This window comes from Syngnathoides biaculeatus, chromosome 15, assembly GCF_019802595.1.
Source record: "Syngnathoides biaculeatus isolate LvHL_M chromosome 15, ASM1980259v1, whole genome shotgun sequence".
Taxonomy (NCBI): domain Eukaryota; kingdom Metazoa; phylum Chordata; class Actinopteri; order Syngnathiformes; family Syngnathidae; genus Syngnathoides; species Syngnathoides biaculeatus.
Window position 1 is genome coordinate 15583029 of NC_084654.1, and position 21621 is coordinate 15604649.

At 42.5% G+C, this 21621-nt stretch overlaps 1 protein-coding gene across 3 annotated transcripts in view; it reads left to right on the plus strand.

Annotated features, from left to right (window-relative positions):
* LOC133513351 (uncharacterized) overlaps positions 1-9850 on the plus strand; it is a 197631-nt gene extending 187781 nt beyond the window's left edge. The window contains exons 7-8 of one of the 3 annotated variants that reach the window (XM_061844072.1): positions 7597-7642; positions 9483-9850. In XM_061844072.1, coding sequence (XP_061700056.1) covers positions 7597-7642; positions 9483-9609 — 173 coding nt within the window. In that variant the 3' untranslated portion in view covers positions 9610-9850. Of the gene's footprint in view, positions 1-169; positions 752-7596; positions 7643-9482 lie in introns of those variants that run through there. The other 2 variants (XM_061844075.1, XM_061844070.1) reach the window with 2 other exon arrangements.
* Positions 9851-21621: the final 11771 nt, after the last annotated feature.

Genomic DNA, 21621 nt, shown 5'->3' on the forward strand with positions numbered 1-21621 from the left:
TTCGGCGCCACCCAGCCGAGAGCATCCATGTTAGGTCATAGAACAATCAACGCCATACAGACAGATGCGTTCCCCTCGGCTTTGCAAAGAATGATCTGAGTATGGTGCAAAAGTCTGAGCCCGTCACTAGCTTTGTGTGCTTTAATTGTCTTTTTTTTTTTTTTTACAGTAAACAGTTGGTTTACTACTGCTCTGACAGATGGATGGAATGGAACAGTCCCCCCCCACCCCAGAGTCATAATGGCACTGTCCATCTGTTTGTCATCCTCCATAAACCAGGAAGTACCCTGATAAGGATGATACAGTATCGTTTTTTTCTTAATATGATGTAGTTTTTGTGTTTCTGCAGGGTACTTGGATAATGCAATGCCCTCACATGTGGGAATGGAGAGCCTGCCAAGGCATTTTTTAGCGGGAAAAGAGAAAAATGCATGAGCTCACTCAAGCAGAAGCGCTGAGATCCACAGCTCACTTTTAGACCCTCACGCTCAACTCAGATGTTGCACCAAAACCCGTAAAACACACAAACACATTTATGCTTGCAGTTTGATTTCGGTGTTGGGCTTTTGTCTTCAACAATGAATTTAAAAAGTGTGATTTAGCATTTATTAAACATAAACTTTGAATGGATGATGGACGATAAAGATATTTTTTTCGCTGGTTAAATTAGCTATTGAACAATGAATTACAGGGAAATCTTGATTTACGGCTGTCTTCCATTCCTACAAAAGTGATACAACAGAAAAGTGTCAAAAAACTTTACTGTCGTCCATCACGTACCTACCTATGCTAGTAAAGACCTAATTATAGTAAATATGTATATTTAAAAAAAATTTATGAAATTGGAAGCATTTTTTTTTTTTGTCACGAGGTGACTTGTATTTCTCCCACAACCACTTTGTTCCTGTAACTTCAATTCCATTTGCACACAGGGTACGCATTTAGACACGACGCCAGCAGTGGTACATGCTGCTGCCGTGGGTTCAATTCCTAGTCAGTCCCCTCATACCCAACCATTGAAAAATGGATGGTTTGGGCTGGGCATTTAATGTAAAAACTGTCAAACGAATCATGTGACGCACGATAGGAAGGTTGAAAGTCAAAATATTCACTGCTAGGTCTGCTTATATGATTTAAAACATACAATATACAGAAAAGGGGTGGAAAAAGTTAGATTTATGGTGTTAAAACTATAGTTGGTAGTATGTTCTTGTGAAATCAATCACTATAAAACATGTTTTATTGCTTGAATGCATGGTTGTCATTAGACAACATTATAGCATGTCCAAACCAATCTAACACTTCAGCATTGTACTTTATCTTCTCCTCCTTGTAATTTCCACTCAGTATTTGTCAAAATGGGCCATTGTATTTCAATGTCGCCTAAAAAGCAGCTTGTGTTTTTGAGTCATCCGTGCTCTCAACACACACAACAGCAGGAGGGAAGCTGCACCTGTCCTCTTGCCTGTTTTGTTCTCCTTCGCATTGGCAGCCCCGGACATGCTGGATTTCACAGTTTCTCAGGTACATTTTCTCCCGCGCCACCAACTGCACTGAATAATAGCGTGTGGCTGTGTAGGTTGAGAGAGGCGTGCGCTCGGCGTGCCCATTATTCATCACAGAAAAGGCTGGCACGCTGACCGGCAGAAGCGCCGCCGCCGCTGCCGCCGCTGCGCTATCTGAGAGCAGATAAAGGAGGCAGGTGTGAGAAGGAAATTAATGTGGATCCGTCAGTTGTGAATTGAAGCTCCGCTAAAGACTCCAACCAAAAGGACCCAATTTGCCCTGCACTGCCACATCAGCAGCCTCCCCGGCACGGATTGACTCCAAAGCTACACGCAGTATTTCAATATTTAGTGTGCAGGTGCTATCCAGCTCCCAAGCAGCGGCCATGCGGGAGACAGGCGTGTCCATTATGGCTGCCGCACTGGGGCATGCCTAATTTTGCCTGGGATCATGGGCGAAGGGAAGGGAGCTCTCCATGGACGGCGGGCTGTGGGGAGAACTGTATTTTAACCTAATTTGGTTCTAATTACAAAGACAGGAAGTCCACCTGCCACACATATTGCCAGGCCCCCTCCCCTCTGAGGGTGGGCGCGGGGCATGGAGGAGGGAGGGGCAGCCGGGTGCGAAACAGCTTGCATAATTTTTGTTGCTGTGGCCTTCAGCGCCGTTTGAGACAGGTTCTTGTCAGCACACATCGAGCGCCCTCACAAAAGTGATCTCGGAAAGAAATGTTTGAAAAGCGACGTAGCCTCGAACGAGCTACTTCAACTCTGCGCCTTTAAAACGGTTATCTGATGAGAACAAAAACAACATCTCGGTACTGACATCACCAACATGCCAAACATTGCCGTTAGCCTTGAGAGATACACTTGCTGGCAACAACATTAAATATGCTTGCACAATCCATTGGGAACCAAGCTTAAATGCCAAAAAAAGTCTGTATTTATTAAGCTAACAATGCTTTCGGTTCGTTTTCAGTTCAAAATATGGACAGGTCTTCTTGATATCTGCCCTCTTTGATATTTTCTCCTCTTTTACCCAATACTGTAATTTCTGGCTACAGAGCACACCTGCTTATTACCCTCACTCAGTACATTTGTAAAGGAAATACCATTTGGTACATACATAAGCCGCACCTGTGTAAAAGCCACAAGTGTCCACATTGAAACCCACATTCAAACAAAGAAACAAAGAAAGACGGTATACAGAAAGAGTTTTCAACGATTTAATACCTTAGTTTAACATAGCAACAACATGGGAGCACGAGCAGGGCTGGTTAAAAAAAAAACAAAAAAAAACACATATTGGTAAAAAAAAAAAAAAAAAAAAAAAAAAACAGCCGCAGCAGCTACGGAGTAGCAACATGCTAGCACAGTGCTAATGCTAGCGCAGCCCGAACAGGGCCAGTTGAAAACCAACATACCGGTAAAACTTACTTCCTCGGCACATATATTCCACCAGTCTCATTTTTACCGTTTCCGCTCGAGAGCTCCTTTGCAGCCATTAGAAAAAATGCACAAATTAGCCGCATCACCGCATAAGCCGCAGGGTTGAAAGTGTGTGGAAAAAGTCGTGGCTTATGGGCTGGAAATTACGGTATACATTGTTGCCCAGTTGTTTGTAATGAGCTGACAAAAAAACATTTATTTTGACAGAGTGTTGCTGAGATAGTTTTAGGTTGCTTGCATGAATCAATAATGCTATCTGCAAGCAGCAAACACTGGAAAAATGTTTATTATTTAGACTCTCTATCATAGACTTAGTAGGAAAAAGTGTCAATTTCATTCCAAAAAAAATACCTTGATTTTGTCATATGAGCATCCAGAAAAGGCCCTACTGACAGCTAATTCTGTTTGACCCACTTATCCATCCTCTTTGCCCATCTTTGACTCAGACCGTCCTCTTTCCTTTGATTGATTGCCTCTTTGTAAGAGACCCACTTGTGAGAGCCATATTGTTTGTTTTGGTAACATCGTTGCCGTGGAGAGGAAAGGTAGGCTGAGATCTTCGTGAGTGACGTAGATAAATGGAGAAATTCCAGTCACCTGATTTCAGGCTTCGCAACAGAAAAGTCCTAGAATGCAAGAATGATCATTGAATTGATTTTTCACATTTACCAAGGCCAAGACACTATGACCTTCTAAATACTAGGAAAAGTAATTTGGTAAAATATGGTACCTGTAACATTACCCATACTCCCCACTCTAATTGAACATATCAATGAGGTCTTTAATGTCACCAAAGTCATGTAAAACGTCTAAAAAGTCTCAAGCCTTATTTAATTGAACCATGCAGATGCCCTGTGCACTATGTTCAACGTTTATATGCTGTGCAATAAGTCCCCCCCCCCCCCCAGGCCTGCAATCGTCTCTGTTTCAATAATCAGGGAATGAGACAACATGCTGTGTTTTGAAAATCAAAAACTTCTTAACAAAGCAGACAAACAACCACTGAGATGAATGTTTTACATTTTTAGTTAAATATAGTTTACAAACTATAAAAGCTCAAATACACAGAGAACAAGTTGGAGCTTTGTACTTTGGTGTGACTTCCATGTCAGGCTGATCAACGGAACAGACCCCTCCGCCCCCCAACCCAGTGGTGTTAACGGCATTCTCTGGCCGTGTAAAGCTCCCTAACAAGGAACCTGATTGTTCTGTTAATGTGTTACTTCCTGTGGGAGTCAATGCTCTGGAATGGAGCACAGCGTCCAGTGCCTGGAGTGACTCCTGCTTGGAAACAGGCCCAAACCGGGCCGAGCTTCCACATAATCGGACCGGCGGACATTCACCCCTTCCTGTGGTGAAATAAATTTTCATTCCAGCAGCCTGTTCAAAAAAAAAAAAAAAAAAGTTCTGTGCATAGGAAATCTCCAGTTTATTTTTTGGGGGGCAATCACAAGCCCATTATCATTTTTAATAACTTCATGAGGCATAACCTGTTGTTGAAATAACACCACACATTTCAAACTACACAAACCACTGAAGATGGATTTTTGTAGCGTTGCCCCCGAATGAGGTTTTCCTAAAGCTCAGTTTTCAACGAGGAAGATTTTTAGCTCCCCCCAATTTAAACCACTTCCCAGGTTTCTTAATATCATGTCCGTGACACGCTTTCGTCAAAATATACGATCCCCCCACAAAGACCGGCCGCTCATGCAGAGAAGGATTTTGAACCTCAAAAACGGTTCGGCGTGAACACAGATGAGGACACAATAGGAGAGTACGAGACACGGAAAACGGGACTGTTCAGTGGAGCTTGTGGGCAGCGGGTCAGCTCCTTGGCAGAGTGTGGTGTGTTGCCATGGCAACTTGCCTTTTACCCACCTAAGAGTGCAAGACGCCATCAGCGGTGTGAGTGGTGTTCAAGAAGCAGTGGAGATCAGGGCCTTAATCAGTCAGCAGTGATACGGGGGTGAAGAGAGAGGGGAGGGGGCCTGCGGCTATTTGGAAGTGCACCATCACACGAGAACTGGAGAGTGCACACACACACACACTGCTCTAGGATGTAATAGAGTGTATCAAGTAAACCCATTCAAAGAAATGTTTTGTGTCATGAGTGATTAGTTGGAAATTAGCAACCACAGCAGTAACTCCAAGGCCAAACGCAATCTCCTCCGGGTTCAGAGAACATTCTTCGAATGAGCGTTCTTCATTCAGTTTGGCTTGAATGCGAATTCAACTGGAAACAGTTAATAGAAAAAACAACAATAAAAGATCCATTTTGAACCTTGATAAAGAAAGTGTAAGGCTAAATCCTTAAAAAAAAAAAAAAAGCTTCTTTTTCTGGTGAGACATAAAAAAGCCTATAATAAAAACATAACTGCATTCAGAGCGCTTGAGTCTTCCTGTATTGAATACTTATTATGTATTACTTCCACTGTATATTCTTTCCTGTATTGCAACAAATGTTTGTTTTTGAAGCGCTTGTTCATCCTGATATTAATAACAAGTGTCCATTCTGTGTTATGTAAGAAAATGTTAGAGACTAAATCCAAGAAGGAAGACAAATTTGAGTGCCAGTGTCTTAAATCTTTTTAATCGGGGATGGGAAGATGGCTGTTTAGATTAGTTGAAGACGTATTGCACTCTGGCCCTAACTGGGGCCTTGAGGAAGTGTAGTGTCTTCATGTGAGAGTGGCATGTAGCTTTTTATAGACCTCAAAGAACTCAAATGTGTTCTGGAGAGGTGGGGTTATGAAGGGATTTTCTTATTTCTGCGAAAGTGAACTGCGATTCTTGGCCGGCTTTGCTTTTCTTTGTAATTTTGTCACTGATATTTTGTTAAATGTCTTCTGAAATACTCATGTAGCCAAAGGGGAGAAAAAAAAACAACAACAAAAAAACAGCTAATCTGCAGAGGCTTGCTGACCTGATCTCTCTCAAAGTAAATTGTTATTTTGGGTCATGCCATCCATGACAGTCCTTCATATATTTGGAAAAAAGTACAGTACGCACGGCAATTGTGGCACTTTTCCAAAGAAGTTGGTATGGCACCATTACTAATTCCTTACTGTGCCGTGGCTTAGTGGTTAGCATGTCTTCCTCACAGTTCTGAGGACTGAGGTTCTAATTTTGGCCTTACTGTGTGGAGTTTGCGTGATTTTGCAATTCTCACATGGGCTTTTCTTTCCAATTTCCTTCTGCATACCGAAAACATGCATGTTAGCTTCACTGAAAACTCTAAATTGTCCATTCATGTGATTGTATGACCGCTTGTTTGTCTATATGTGCTCTGAAATTAGTCGGTGACCAGTCCAGGAAGTACCCCGTCCTTTATCCATAGTCACCACCATCAATTTTCTTTGCCACTTATCCACACAAGGGTCGCAGGGAGTGCTGGAGCCTATCCCAGCTGTTAACGGGCAGGAGGCGGGGTACACCTTGAACTGGTTGCCAGCCAATCGAGGGGAGGCAAACAGCCACACTCACAATCACACCTAGGGGCAATTTTTAGTGTCCACGTAATGTTGCATGTTTTGGGATGTGGGAGGAAACCGGAGTGCCCAGAGGAAACCCACGCAGGCTTGGAAAGAACATGCAAACTCCACACAGGTGGGTCCGGGAGTGAACCCGGGACCTCAGAACTGTAAGGCCAACGCTTTCCAGCTGTGCCACCGTGCGGCCCGGATGGAGGTGTATATTCTAATAACCAGATCACTCTTACACCATCCTTGTTTTATTATTATTTTTTTTTCCGTGGCACCTGGGATTACTATGTTACTCTGTGGGGCATCATAGTCCACATATGATATCATTTTGGGCTTCTCAACTCGTTCATAAAACATTGGAGGCATTTACAAATGTAATAAAAAAAAAAAACCCGAAATCCTGTACCTCCCCTTGGTAACACTCAGTATGGAGATGAAATAATGAGAGGAAACTTGTCTAAAGAATAAATCTATCTTGAAGTTGTGCTCAGAAACTTAATAACTGACCGACCATCTGATTCACACCCTCTCGGTCCAAGACGTGTTTATTTCCAGCCTGTGATTGTATCAAATTTGTCCTGTTTTGAACGTCATGCTTGGCGGATACGCGGCACACACGGGTGGCTGAAAGGAGCCAAAAGCACTTTATTTATGTTTGGATGGCAGCGGGCGCTCAGTGCTGCTTGGCACCACTCACAGTGAGCTGTGGTCTTTGGCACCTCTTTGCACCCCCCCTGTCCCCCAAACATGCTGACGATCCGACTTCACTGGAACTGCAACTTGTGGGTATGTATGCATATGCACGCGTCTGGAAAGCTGCACGTACGCTGCTTTTTCTTGTTTTCGTGTGCCGAGCTGTGATATTTTCTACCCTGAAGATTACATGAAAAGACGACAGAGCAGCACTTTCAAAAGGTGCTCCCGGAGAAGTTTCACAGCAATTTAAACTGCTCTCCAGAACACCAAAGGTCGTGGAAGATCACATCCAAAATAATACATGAATTGAGATGAATTCATTCACCACTGGGTATTTTTTTTTACTTTTGAAGGTTTTTTTTCTATTTGACACTCATAAAACGTCACAAAAAGGGCTCGACTCGCGTAGCAATGTAAGCCAAATGCACATTCTAATCTTCCCTTTGCTGTGCTTATACTGCCAGGACCTCCACTGAGTGCAGCCATTTCACAAATGGGGAGGAGGAGAAGGTCAGTATACATCTGATGTAGACTAAAACCACCCTTTTTAGCAGGTGTTCTTCAAAAGTCAAGTTAATTTGATAACAAATATGTCTCACAAAAGAAAAACAAAACATTCATTCATCTACTTTTTCCATCCCACTTTTAATGCTACCTGGGAAACTTCTCAAAGTTGAGATCGGATCGATGTTTTACTGGCTTAAGATATCAAAAATAACTACAGTGAAGAAAATGAGTATTTGATCACCCTGCTATATTGCAAGTTCTCCCACTTAGAAATCATGGAGGGGTCTGAAATTTTCATCGTAGGTGCATGTCCACTGTGAGAGTGATAATATAAAAAGAAAAATCCAGAAATCACAAATGTATGATTTTTTTTTCATGATTTATTTGTGTAATACAGCTGCAAATAAGTATTTGAACACCTGTCTATCTGCTCTAATTCTGATCCTCAAAGACCTGTTAGTCCTCCTTTAAAAGTCCACCTCCACTCCATGTATTATCCTGAATCAGATGCACCTATGTGAGGTTGTTAGCTATTTAAAGATACCTGTCCACCCCATACCATCAGTAAGACTCAAACTTGTAACATGGCCAAGACGAAAGAGCTGTCCAAAGACACCAGAGACAAAATTGTACAACTCCACACAACTGCGAAGGGCTATGGAGAAATTGCTAAGCATCTTGGTGAAAAAGGTCCACTGTTGGAGCAATCATTAGAACATGGAAGAAGCTAAACGTGACGGTCAATCTCAATCGGACTGGAGCCCCATCCAAGATATCACTTTTTGGGGTCTCAATGATCCTTAGAAAGCAGAGGAATCAGCCCAGGACTACACGACAGGACTAGGTCAATGACCTGAAAAGAGCTGGGACCACCGTTTCCAAGGTGACTGTTGGTAGTACAGTAAGACGTCATGGTTTGAAATCATGCATGGCACAGAAGGTTCCCCTGCTTAAACCAGCACATGTCAAGGCCGTCTTATGTTTTCCAATGATCATTTGAATGATACAGAGGAGTCATAGGAGAAGGTTTTGTGGTCAGATGAGACCAAAATAGAAATTTTTGGTCATAATCCCACTAACTGTGTTTGGAGGAAGATGAATGATGAGTTCCATCCCAAGAACACCATCCCTACTGTGAAGCATGGGGGTGGTATCATCATGCTTTGAGGGTGTTTTTCTGCACATGGGACAAGGCGACTGCACAGTATTATGGAGAGGATGACCGTGGCCATGTATTATGAGATTTTGGGGAACAAACTCTTTCCTTCAGTCAGAGGATTGAAGATGGGTCGTGGCTGGGTCATTCAACATGACATTGACCCGAAGCACACAGCCAGGAAAACCAAGGAGTGGCTCTATAAAAGCATATCAAGGTTCTGGCGTGGCCTAGCCAGTCTCCAGACTTAAACCCAATGGAAAATCTTTGGAGGGATCCAAAACTCTGTGTTATTCAGCGACAGCCCAGAATCCTGTCTGATCTAGAGAAGATCTGTGTGGAGGAAGTAAATCCCTCCTGCAGTGTGCGCAAACCTGGCGAACAACTACAGGAAACGTTTGACCTCTGTAATTGCAAACAAAGGCTACTGTACCAAATATTACCATTGCTTTTCTCAGGTGTTCAAATACTTATCTGCAGCTGTATGACACAAATAAAATCGTTAAAAAAATCATACATTGTGATTTCTAGATTTTTCTTTTTAGATTATCTCTCTCACAGTGGACATGCACCTACGATGAAAATTTCAGACGTATCATATCATTTATAACTCCTATATTTTCTGTATAAACCAAAACAAGGCCAGCCACCTTAAAAGGAAGCACAACCCTTTTCCTTGTTCCAAAGTTCTGAGGGGTCTGCTGAGGCTCAAACCGGGCGATCTGTAGCCTGGGTTTCCTCATGCTGCAGCAGTCCACGCAGCAGTCCACGCAGCAGCACACTCGGTCGAATCTGGTCATCCGCGGACAGATAACGGAAGATACAGTCGACTAATTTGGTCATGTGCTCGGCCACCGGATGACGAGGGGCTGATAAAGAAAACATGACAGATAGACGTAAGAGACGGCTGCGCTGCCGGAAGAGGATGTCAACTCCCTCGCAGGATTTGAAATGTCAGGACTAGTTCCCTGTAAGTCTTCCGCTCTCTATGGTGTGTAGCCTGAAATTGCAATTACCTGAGCAGAAAATTTTTAAGAGTGCACTGAGATCTGACAGTGCTGAAATACCTCCCGAGACTGTGAGTCGTTGTTGATTGGCTACTTTGTATGTTTCTGCTGATGGATGGCAGCTTCCCCTCGATTGAAAATTGAATTCTTGTGCAAAATGCCATTAAAGCAGGGATATAAGTGAAACCATCACCTTTCTTTGATGAACTCAAGGTAACATTAATATATTACTGTAACGCTGTGTTGAAACGAACGTGTGCAATCGGCTACAAGCTTTAGTCCCTGCTAAAAAAAATTCTATAGAACATTTCTACAGAATTTCTAAAGAACTACAAAACTTCAGGACCCAAGTCCTATAGAATATCTATAGAAACTCTATTGTTCTGTAGAAATTGTACAGAAAATCACAGCCAAGGTTCTGTAGAGCAAGTTGTTCTGTACAAATTCTATAGAATTCTATAGATTTCTGTAGAATTACATTTCTAATTTCTAAATTTCATTTTTTTTCTTTTTTTAATTTATAAAATTTTTAGCAGGGGTGTGTTTACAGTTTAATACATAAAAACAATACTCACTTCCAAGGCAGAAAATTAACCGGCAAACTAGCGATGTTGCCATAGAGGAAACGAGCAGACGTAGCTGCAAATTTATTTATATGTAGGTGTACTTTTGTTATTGTATTAGTTTCAATTTTACTTAAATTAAAATGAATTGTTCATCTCTACAGAGTTAGTGCAGTATTATGATCTAAGAGATTCCAAAATATTGGATTTTAGAGCTGTAATTGCAATTCAGTGGATATTTTGCTAAAAGTTATCATACTTTCATAATCTGATACCGGCCCATGGCTACTGGCAGCATAAGTGATAACACCCCTGAGTGAAAAGCCTTTTTTAGCGCTGTTGTCTTGTGACTCCGGAGTGTCACAAGGTCTCAGGTGTGAACAGGAGGAGCAAATGAATTAAGTTTGGTGGTGTTGCTTAAAAAAGCTCTCATAACGGTTACTGGATAATCAATTTTAATATGGCATCTCATGAAAAATACCTCTCTGAGGATCTTAAAAATCGCAATAGATTTTTTTTTTTTTTTCGGGCGCAACATCTATGTCAGCGCAAATAAATAGTTTGCGTTTCCGTCCCGTCATGTGGTCCTCATCTGCCATCTGATGGATGGATCCCTGTATGGACAAAAGTGTTGTTGTGCAAACACAAGCAGTTCTTGGCCAGCATCTTGGAGAAGGCCTCCTGGAGGTCATATGGTCCCGACAGTCCTGGTCTGCTTGGCCTAACACTGAGCGTCTTGTGAGGGGAAGGACAGAGCGATAGTGTGTGCTCGTGGCACCAAGTGTGTTTGTGTTCGAGCGTGTGTGTGTGTGTATATAGATTGGCTCCCGGAAGGACAGCGATGGCTCGGGACTGCAAGGAAGGTGCTGGGAAATGTCTGTGTCACCGACCAGTGTCACCCAGCGAAGGCAGATACACAAAGCAGCAGTCACAGACACATTCTTGGCGCGTGGAGGTCTCCAAACACACACAGAGCCACACACACACACACACACACACACACACACCTACAATTTTTAATCGTTCTTTTATGCACGCTTTGGCAAAGACACAATTTTAGCTATGGATGGAAAATGTGTCAGATATCCTGTGATTTTTTTTATAATAATATAGACAACCCTTTCTGTACTTTTCTCTGTTCTGCTTCTTCTCACTACATTCACAGTTAAGCGTAATAATAAAAAAATTATATTCTGTAGATTTAAAATAAAACGTAAGAATTTACAAAAATAAATTTTGGGGTGCTTCTCATTTAAAATGATTTACTTTCTCCATTTCGTGATTGTGCTGTGGATGGACTCTAGTAAGGCTATGGAATCAAAAGAAGCTAACTAGCACCCCCTTTTGAAAGTGCTCACGTACACACAGAGAGAGTGGGTGGGGGAGGGGGGCATTTCTCTGATCCATTTCTCATATGAAAGCAGACTAAAGTCGCAGGGCAGTGGGATAAACTAGCAAATTAATTGGGATTAAAATGTTTATGGCAGAAGGTTGTCACAGTTGACCTTTTCGTGTGTAATTTACATCTGCGAAAGGACAATTTAGTGACAACAACGGCTTTGATTAATGTGGATTAAGGGGGGTTTAAAACTCATTATTCATTCATAAAACAAAAACACGTTTTGCGTAATTACAATTCCACTTGTATACTTGTATTTGTTCATTACTCTTGTTTCTATTGTTTATTCAATCTGTGTGGATGTCAATTTAATCGACCATTCCACTTCAAACTTATGTTTTTTCTTTTTTCCTGAAGCATATGACGCGATAAAAGTTACGAGTTCTTTGAAAGACGCACCTGGCTAAGTCATCATTCTCACTCATTTCGGAGAGCTTCGCATCGGTTAGTTGTCGTAGGAGTAAGCCTGACGTCATGTTTTCTTGCAAAAAAATGTAATTGTCTCCCGAGTAATCTCTTGTGCACTTCTAATTTGGGAAGTACTTTACAAGCGAGGTGTGCCTATCAATCATCATCTCATATTTGGGGATACGGAAGGAAGGAAGGAAGGAATACTTTACGAAAAGCCAATGAGCAAAATACTTACCCAACTTTCCATCCATTTTTGTTCACTTATTTCCTCATTAGGGTAATAGGTGGATTGGATTCTAACCATCTGAAATGAGGTGAGAGTCAAGGTACATGCTAGATTGAAGCACATAGACGTACTGTACTGTACTTCAAAGAAATACTTTCACATTCGCACCTATGAACCAGTTCCAGTCCTCAATGCACCTGCAAGAACTGTGGACAACTGGTTAGGAGATTTGTCTGATAGTTCTGAGGACCGGGGTTTAATTCTAGCCTCGCCTGTGTGGAGTTTGCATCTTCAAATCCCTAAAACAAGCACATGAGGTTAATCGATGGTTCTAAATTGCCCGGAGGTATGACTGTGAACACAAATGGTTGTTGGTTTATATAAATGCCCAGTGACGGGCTAAAAACCAGTTCAGAGTCTCCCTCACCTCTCGCCCAGACTCAGCTGGGATAGGCTCGAGCAAGCCCCTTAACCCTGATGAGGATAACCGGTGAACACAATAACTGATGGATGGAGTCACACCATCACTTCTTGGGACCTGAACCCATGCAGCCTGGACCAATGTCAGGGCAATATATCAGATAATTTATTTATTTAACTAGGGGGGCACGGTGGATCAGCTGGAAAGCGTTGGCCTCACAGTTCTGAGGACCCAGGTTCAATCCCAGCCCACCGTGTGAAGGTTGCGTGTTCTCCCCGTGCCTGCGTGGGTTTTCTCCGGGCACTCCGGTTTCCTCCCACATCCCAAAAACACGCAACATTAATTGGAGACTTTAAATTGCCCCGAGGTGTGATTGTGAGTGTGGCTGTTTGTCTCTATGTGCCCTGCAATTGGCTGGCAACATACTTCAGTGTCCCCCGCCTCCTGCCCGTTTACAGCTGGGATAGGCTCAAGCACCCCCTGCAATCCTTGTGAGGATAAGCGGCTAAGAAAATTGATGGATGGATTTAACAAATTTTATTCTAAAAAAATATTTTACCAGATTACAGGATATGTGTTCATGTGTATATTTAAATTTTGGCCTTTTTTTTGTGAATTTTCAACTATGCCAACAACCATCAAAAACAATCTTCACTGTTATTTTAAGCAATTCTGGTCCATTAAAATTTATACTTTTGAATAAAAATATGTAACCTGGATTCCCCCCCCCACTATTTTGCCAGCATGATTTTAATTAATTCTTCTGTGAATGTGCAATAGTAAGTTATATCAATGCGAAAATTGGTATGATGTGCATTGGTACTTGCACGGGTGATGGTAGAACGATCATCCGGCTCGAAGGCGCCGATTGAGATTGTCGTGGATGATAGAGCCGTCTAAAATAGAACTTTTGCATAAAATGGCCATGTTACAGTTTGGAGGCGTTGGAGGTCAAAGAGGAGACGGGTAGTCCAGGGGAGGCGAAAGGAGGCGGAGGGGAGGGCTCTCTTGAGTGAGGAGCGGAGCCGGTTGGTGGGTCGGTCAGGTGCAGCGCCACCAGTGATCATTAGGGTTACAGCTGCCCTGGCCAGATTGTGTGCTGCCTGCACCGGGCGAGATGTTTTGCCCAGGGAGAAGAGCGAGCATCTGTCTGTCCCTCCCCGTAGACAGCAACCTCCTACCAGCCTGTCCAAGTCAACCCAACTAGTAACAAGGTCACCCAACTCCTACTTTCTCTTGCTCGCTCATGCACAACTGCTCTCTGCTGCCCTCTACATCACGCAATTTTTGTTTCTCTCTCTTTCTCTCTCTGCGTTTTAAAATGAGCACAATCAGATGTAAGACAAGGGCAATGCTTTATTTTCCAACCGGCAAAACTCGTTACTTTCTGTATTATCTGAGGCCAGTGTTAATTGCATAATTTGATCCCCGTTGATAAAACACACTTTAATCATTAGAAGATAATTGGCTCGAGCAACTGCAGGGCTTATTTTTGAAGCACCATTGTTCACTCTTACTGCATCATACAAGTGAAAAATTATAATTATACACAAAGCTCACAGGGGAACCGCCATACTTCGGTACATACTTTTTTTTTTCGGGTTGCATATACTTTTTGAAAGTTTGATATGTACCTACCATCATTATAAAGATGCATCCTGAAGCAATGACATGTCATAAATTTACTTTATAAAGAACAGCTTTCATCTTTTGCAGGTGCATTGGCTTTTAGTCATTCAAATCACTTCCAATCTCCATCATTCATTCATTCATTCATTCATTCATTCATCTTGCATTCTGCTCATCCTCACGAGGGTTGTGGGTTTAATCCATCTATCCATCCATTCATTTTATACACCCATTTGACTTTTCAGGGTTGCTGGGAACTGGATTCTTTCCAGGAAGATTGCAGGCAAAAAATAACCATTAACATCATCACAGAAAGAGAAGCAAATATTGGAAGGAAATAGTGTTGAAGAAGTTCTTGTTCATGTTGGACATCATGACACAGCAAACCGGTTCATTAACAGGGCTTCTGCTGCTTGTAGTCTAGAAGTATACTTCATTTAGCCTCAATTGTTTCAAGTCTCAATTAATCAACTCAACACTATTGACGGTTTATTTTTTCAATGAGCAATTCATTCTTCTGTTTATTACACCCACTTCTCATTTTTTGCATCATCATTTGATGGGCCAAGTGCTGTTACTTTGAGGGGCAATTGGGCAATTTGCTTTTCATGCATGCAACTACTACTTAGATTATTGCCACGGGAGTGATTCTTCCTTGGTCTTGTGCCAAAAGTGTGTTTTGTCTGGTAGGTGTTGCGGTGATGTGCTGATTGAATGCTAATCTGAGTGACACTTACCTCTATCAAATCGAGCCTTCCCTCGATAACAAAAAACACTAAATAGTCAAGTGTCATGCCTATAAACATTCTAAAATAGATATTCTAACGAAAAATACATATAACATTATTCACTTTAATGTCCATACAATTTTTTTTTTTTTTTGTATGAGCGGAGAGCCTGTCATCCATGCGCAAAGTTGCGGAAGACTCATTCGATATCCAAGTGGTCGCCATATTGGCTGCATCTACTGCCCGTGACATCACCCCGGACATTCACCTTAAAAAACATGCTGTGACCCATACTATGGGACACGGAAGCTCTTTTCAAAGAAGAGAACATCTCACAAAGTGACCGGGGGAATATTACATTTTGAGCCATATTTAGATGATATGCGGATCATTTCTAACTAACAACAGACTCCCAGACAGTATGTATGAGTCAGCCCGGCCGAAGCCAAGCCTCGTCCGCAGCGGACGATGCGCCGCCGAAGCTGTGCTCGGCGCTGATGGGTGCATCGACACACCCCTGACTTACGTACGCGGATGTCGCCCCCCCGCCCTCCAAACAATTTTTTTTTTTAGTAGCTGTATACACACCTACCTGTCATTTGGAACCCACAAAGCTCTCGTCCTTTGCACCTGTGCAATCCATTTTTCATGACGAACCGGGTCTTTTGGAAACGTATGAATCGTAAATCCATCCTCCAGAGTGTTCGAACAATATCCAGCAATACAAAGAGCCGGCGTTTTGGCTAACATGAAGCAACAAAGAGCTACCTTCCAGCAGGTAAAACTAGTAGAAACATACGAGACCGCCTGAGTGGGCGTCTACTATGAACATCACTTCCTGCTTCTTCTTGAATACAAATCACTCGAGAGAATGTTCATGGCGGGAGTGACAAAAAGCCATATACGTCAAAATTATGTTGTGTGGTGAAAAAACGGATGGGTCCATTCCGACTGCTTTTTTTTTCATTAATAACATACTAAAAATCATGCATTTCATGACTGTGGACCTTTTTAAGGTTAAGCAACAAAATTTGGACCTTGATTGGGTTCTAAACAAAATAAAAGTCCGCAGGAGCAAGCCACTAAGACTAAAACTTGAAGAGTTATTGATCAAGTTGGAAATCATCATCTATACTCAACTGTTAACCCAACTGAATGAGACGGGCCAGGAGCAGACAGAAGAAGGCTGAAGCAGGTGTGACACCAACTTTGTGCCTCACAGCAGACAATAAAGGCCTTGGTCAAGGGCACAGCACCTGGACCATTGTTTTAGCCCGCAAACTGGCTTTTAAGTGCAAATTTCCACTTGGTCCGAAAAGAGACCTGGCCTGCACACTTGCTTCACTCATCTCAACCAATATGTGATCCCTTCTCATTTGCATAATGGGTAGAATGCAAATTAGGGGGCCAGCTTTGTCGAACCAAGACAAAAAGAAGAAAGAGAAAAGGAGTGGGCGGAGGGCAGACTGCTGCCATTCTGCTCAATTGCATCGGTAACAAGACAAAGCTCGAATATATCTTGGCTCTCATTTTAACAATGATCACAGCTTATATTGAGCACTTCAAGGACCAATAAAAGATCATCATACAGTACAAAGACTAATTAGCAATTTGCCTAAGGTTAGATTTCTGCACTTGTAATATGATTTTGCCATTTTCCCCAGGTTATTGTTTGACCGACTCAAGTTATTGAGACATTGACAGCTTTGAGTCTCACAGAGATTTGTTTCGTCGTGCTGACTCGCTTGCCAGCATGTTGCATCACGTGTTTTCTCCATCAAGCCGTGCGATCTGCTTAGCAAGATAACAATTGGTGGTGGATTTAGGGCAAGGTTCAATTGTGGAAGGTGTTCAAAAACATGAAATGAGGACGTGTTGCCAAAATTGCAATGCATACATCATGTTTTATTTAAGACAAAACATGATTAACATTGAATACAGTTGTACTGTATATCGTAAATTCTGACCACAATGTGGGCATCTTCCAATTGTTAATGATATTACACAGGTATACAGTACTAGATAGACAAACACAAATTGTTCATCAGGTTCCAATAAGAAGCTTGCTTAAATTGATACATTAAAAGACATTTGGATGACTTAACTGCAGAAAAAGACATAAATTACTGTGCAGGTTGAGAGTTGCAAAGAAAAAACTCAACATTTTGAACCTGGTCCAAACTATAACTTGTCTGTAGCACACAAAAAATATCTGCGACAGGTCCAGTATAGTCTGCCTCTACAATTAAACTGTTTTGAAATGATTCCACAATGCAGCAAGTCCATGGTATGCACCTAATCGTAGAACCTTTTCTCTTTTCCCTGCCGGCTGTTGCATTTGCACACTGGGCTAGCAAAGAAACTAGTGCTGCTCATTTGTTGTTTAATCAGAATACGGCAGAGGTGCCCAATGCGTCAATCGCCGAGCCAGTTCTGGTCTATCGCGCTCCACAAAAAAGACAAACTGATCATCCATCTCTTTGCTTGATTCAGGTGTGGCTAATACATTGATCAAACACATTGACATTCGGTTTGGCCTCTTTTGACTTGTCACTGCACATGTGCACATAAAGGCGTGTTCTAGCAAGCTGTGCCCCCCCCCCCGACCCCAACCCCACCACCCCCACCACCACCACCCCTATCACAGCGAAGATACACTCGCCCCCACAAACCCATCCCCGCAAGTTCACGAAAACCTGGCGGTTTGAAAAGTAGACTTTGAGGCTGAAAAGTGTGGGCACCAATTTGCTACCCAATTTTTGGAGATCCTATGACCTTTCTTGTGTGCACTGTCGCATGAAAGGTGCAAAAATTAAAAAAAAAAAAAAAGTAAAAACTGGATTGGATATGACACACTATTAGACATATAGATGATAGTTACATTGACATTTTAAAGGCCTTTGCAATAAGTAGCTCCTTGAATATTTGTACTCAAATAACGTGGAAGCAAATATTGGTCATAAAGAGACTAAATCCCTCTCTGATTTTGAGCTGAGGATTCCTTTTCCTTTGTCTAGGACTGTACTTAATGTCACAGTGTGATAAGTACTACAGTGATATTTCCAATAATCCTTTGCTTAGACTCCCCCAGTGCCTTCCTTTTGCCACACTGCCACTTGGGCTCAAAGGTATTTACTTGAGATTAATCTTCTTGAGCTTCTTACAATCAGGACACACGTCTACATACATTCTTACATGGACAAATACTCAGAGAGACTAAACCCTGTCGCCTTCTCGTCGAAGGTAGATTATCTCCGAATGCACGAGGAAATTTCTCGAGGGATATTTTTGGCGCTGAGTAATAAAACTCGGAGTGTGTTGCCTTTGCCAAGCTGAGACATCTGGTCACCTTATCACAGATAAGTGGGGGTTAGTCCTGGCATCTGCTAGAATTAATCCATTTTGCAAACACCGTTATCCTAATCTCCTAAATATGTCAGTCCACAACTGTACCGTAAGACACCGGGTATCATTTCTCCTTCTAGATAGGGCTGACGAGTGTGAGCTTGTTGACTTGCAACAATCAGTGTAGAAGTGCAGCACAAAAAGACGTCACAGGGTCCACCTGGCCAACAAATACTAGTGCCCATTTTGCTCCGCTACTCCCTACCTAACATCCCCCCATGAATATTCATGCGGGCGGATTACTCTTTTGTTGCATGCCTAGTCAGCAGTCACAGAACACATGGCGAGTGTTGGCAGTGGCCAGCCTAGGTAGAGAGGCCGCGGACGGAGGCAGTGGCAGGAACCAGGACCTGTGAGGCTGACTGACATTTCCATCTGTGGCGAGGCCTGGTAATTATCGGGGAGAGGAGCGCCCGCAGCAGCGCGCCATCTGCTAGGGGAGATGGCTCAATGAGGTATGAGCACGAGCGGCGCTCCGTCGGGCCACTGCCTGTCTCTGACATGAGGGCTCGCATCTGCTACTGAGGAGCCGGGCCGCCCAACACAGCCTGCCTGCCTGGCCGAGAGAGGGGGCTGACAGGAGGGAGAAGAGCAGCCAACAGCCCCTCGGACCCCCCCGTTCTACCTCCGCCACCACCCATCGTCGTTCACGATCATCGCTGCCCTGCCAAAGGCATACTTGACAAACCCCTAACCCACTATCAAGTTTTGGGTTGCTGGTTGCCAGTTCTTGCTACCAAATTCACCTTTATCACGAGCTTCAGCTCCTTTTACATTGCCTTTAAAGCCAGGATTTATCTGCCTTGGGGGGTTAGGGTTAGGGTTTATGGTTAGGTGTTTAAGAGTTTAAAACCAGAATTTTTCTTCCTTTACTCCAGGACTTTATTTTGTATAAACTACTCTGAAACAAAATGGAGTGGATAAATATGTCCCTCCAATATTCTGACTTCTAAGTATTAGTCCTGTAACAGAGGGAGAATGATCCCTGTAGAAGTGTATTTGTGTGTGACATCAGTGACTCTTTGAAATCAATCTGTCGATCCATATTCAACACCGCTTTTCCCGGTTCTGGTCGCAACGCACTGGAGCCTATCCCAGCTGACTTCAGGTAAAAAGGGAGACCACACCCTGGACTGGTTGCCACTCAGTTGTCCTGCACATATACAGCACCCACGGGCAACCATTCGCGCTGTCACTGAGTGGAACTGACCCCACGCTGCCTTCACCAAAGTCAGGCGAGTCAACCACTACACCATGAGTGATTTACCAAATGAGTTATTGGAAAAAAAATGTCAACAATGTTAGGTTACACTGAATAATTCAGTTAATATTCATGAATCCTTTTTAGTCTATGCGTTGTGGGTCCAGAATCCTACAAATCTTTAATGAGAAAAAGTGTGTGTTTTCTTAATGTTGCCTTTCTTAATCAGCTTTTGTACTGCAGCTTGACTATACCTTAAACTGCTCTTAACTGTAGTAATGGACAGGATCACTATCGCAGGTAAACATTTTTTCAATCCAAAATCCTGTTCAAAATGTCAATTTACACACAACTTCAGAAGGACGAAACATGTTGTTCTTTCATTTGAAAGAGAATAAAAGTATCTGCAAAGTGCATTAGCCTTCAGACTCTTCATTTCAATTACTTTTGGCAGCATTTCTACTAATAAGTCTTCTTGGAAAAGATGTGGAGGTTTTGGCACACCTTTGGCACAGGTTTATTCTGGTCCTTGGCAGAATTATTCAAGGTCATCAAGGTGGATGATGAGCATGAGCTCACATCCATTTTCCTGACGCTTCATTAGGCCACTTTTGATGGTCTGGGAGCTGCTCAGGTGGCTTTTGGCAAACTCCCAAGAGGGCTGCCATGAACCTTTTAGGGAGCAAGGCATGTCTCGCAGCAGGTCTAATTTCCAAATACGATTCTACGCGGTTGTCCTTACGCAAAGTTCATGCTCAGTCAAGTTGGTTGCTGTACTTCTTCCATTTCATGCACACTGCAGAGAATGTTCTTGTAATTTCCCCACAACATTTACCTCACTTATTTTTCACCCTGACATACTCACTTAGGTGTGTGCCTTTCCTAATTATGCTCACTGAGTTTAGTCAGGCACCAGTGAACTCCAACCATGTTGTAGAACCAGCTCAAGCATCATTGACAACTGTAGCAGGGTGCATCAGTTCAATGTGAGGTCCCACCGCCCTGCGTGTCGTAAACAATTTGCTGGCCTGAAACTGAGCTCATTTAAATAGTTGGAACAACATTAAACTCCCGTTTGCAACCCATTCAAGCAGGAGAACATGTTAATCATATGATAAATTAGCTTGCTTGGACCAGCATTAAGAAGCAATCCACCAGAGTGGCTTTTCTGTCACTGTTTCAATGCTAAAGGAAAGGGAAGCCTCTCACAATCTCTTTGATTTACAGTAAGATGTTGTCAAAAACATTCCCAACCACTGAATTGTGAACCTACCACGAACAGCAAGGTTTGTTTGTTTGTTTGTTTTTTTACTCATGGGGGTTCATTACTTAAACTGTACTTTACTTACATTTACTTATGGAACGTCTGTGCTCTACCAAAAGACTTTCAAGTGATTTTTCCCCTCCAAGAGTATTCGAACAGTGAGTCTAGAACATGTGTACCATTCTTTTGATCATCATTGGTAAATGTTGTTAAATCTGAGACAAAAGGGGAAAAAAACGGTGTAAGGGTATAGTCTGCCTTTCACCTGAAGCTAGCTGTGGGATAGGCTGCAGCTCTTACGTGACCCTTGTGAGGATAAGCGCCTTGGATATATATATATATATATATATATATATATATATATATATATATATATATGAAGTGTCAGTACAAGGTGTCAGCCAGGATATGCTCCTGCTCACCCACAAAGTGGAACATGATGAACTGTAGAGAAATCAAATCGATGGATGGAGTTATACACGCATTAAATTGGTTCCCCATGCTGGAATTAGTTGAAAAATGCAGGGGCGAGCCTCAAAAATCGATTTTACAGAAAAGTGCAAATACAATGA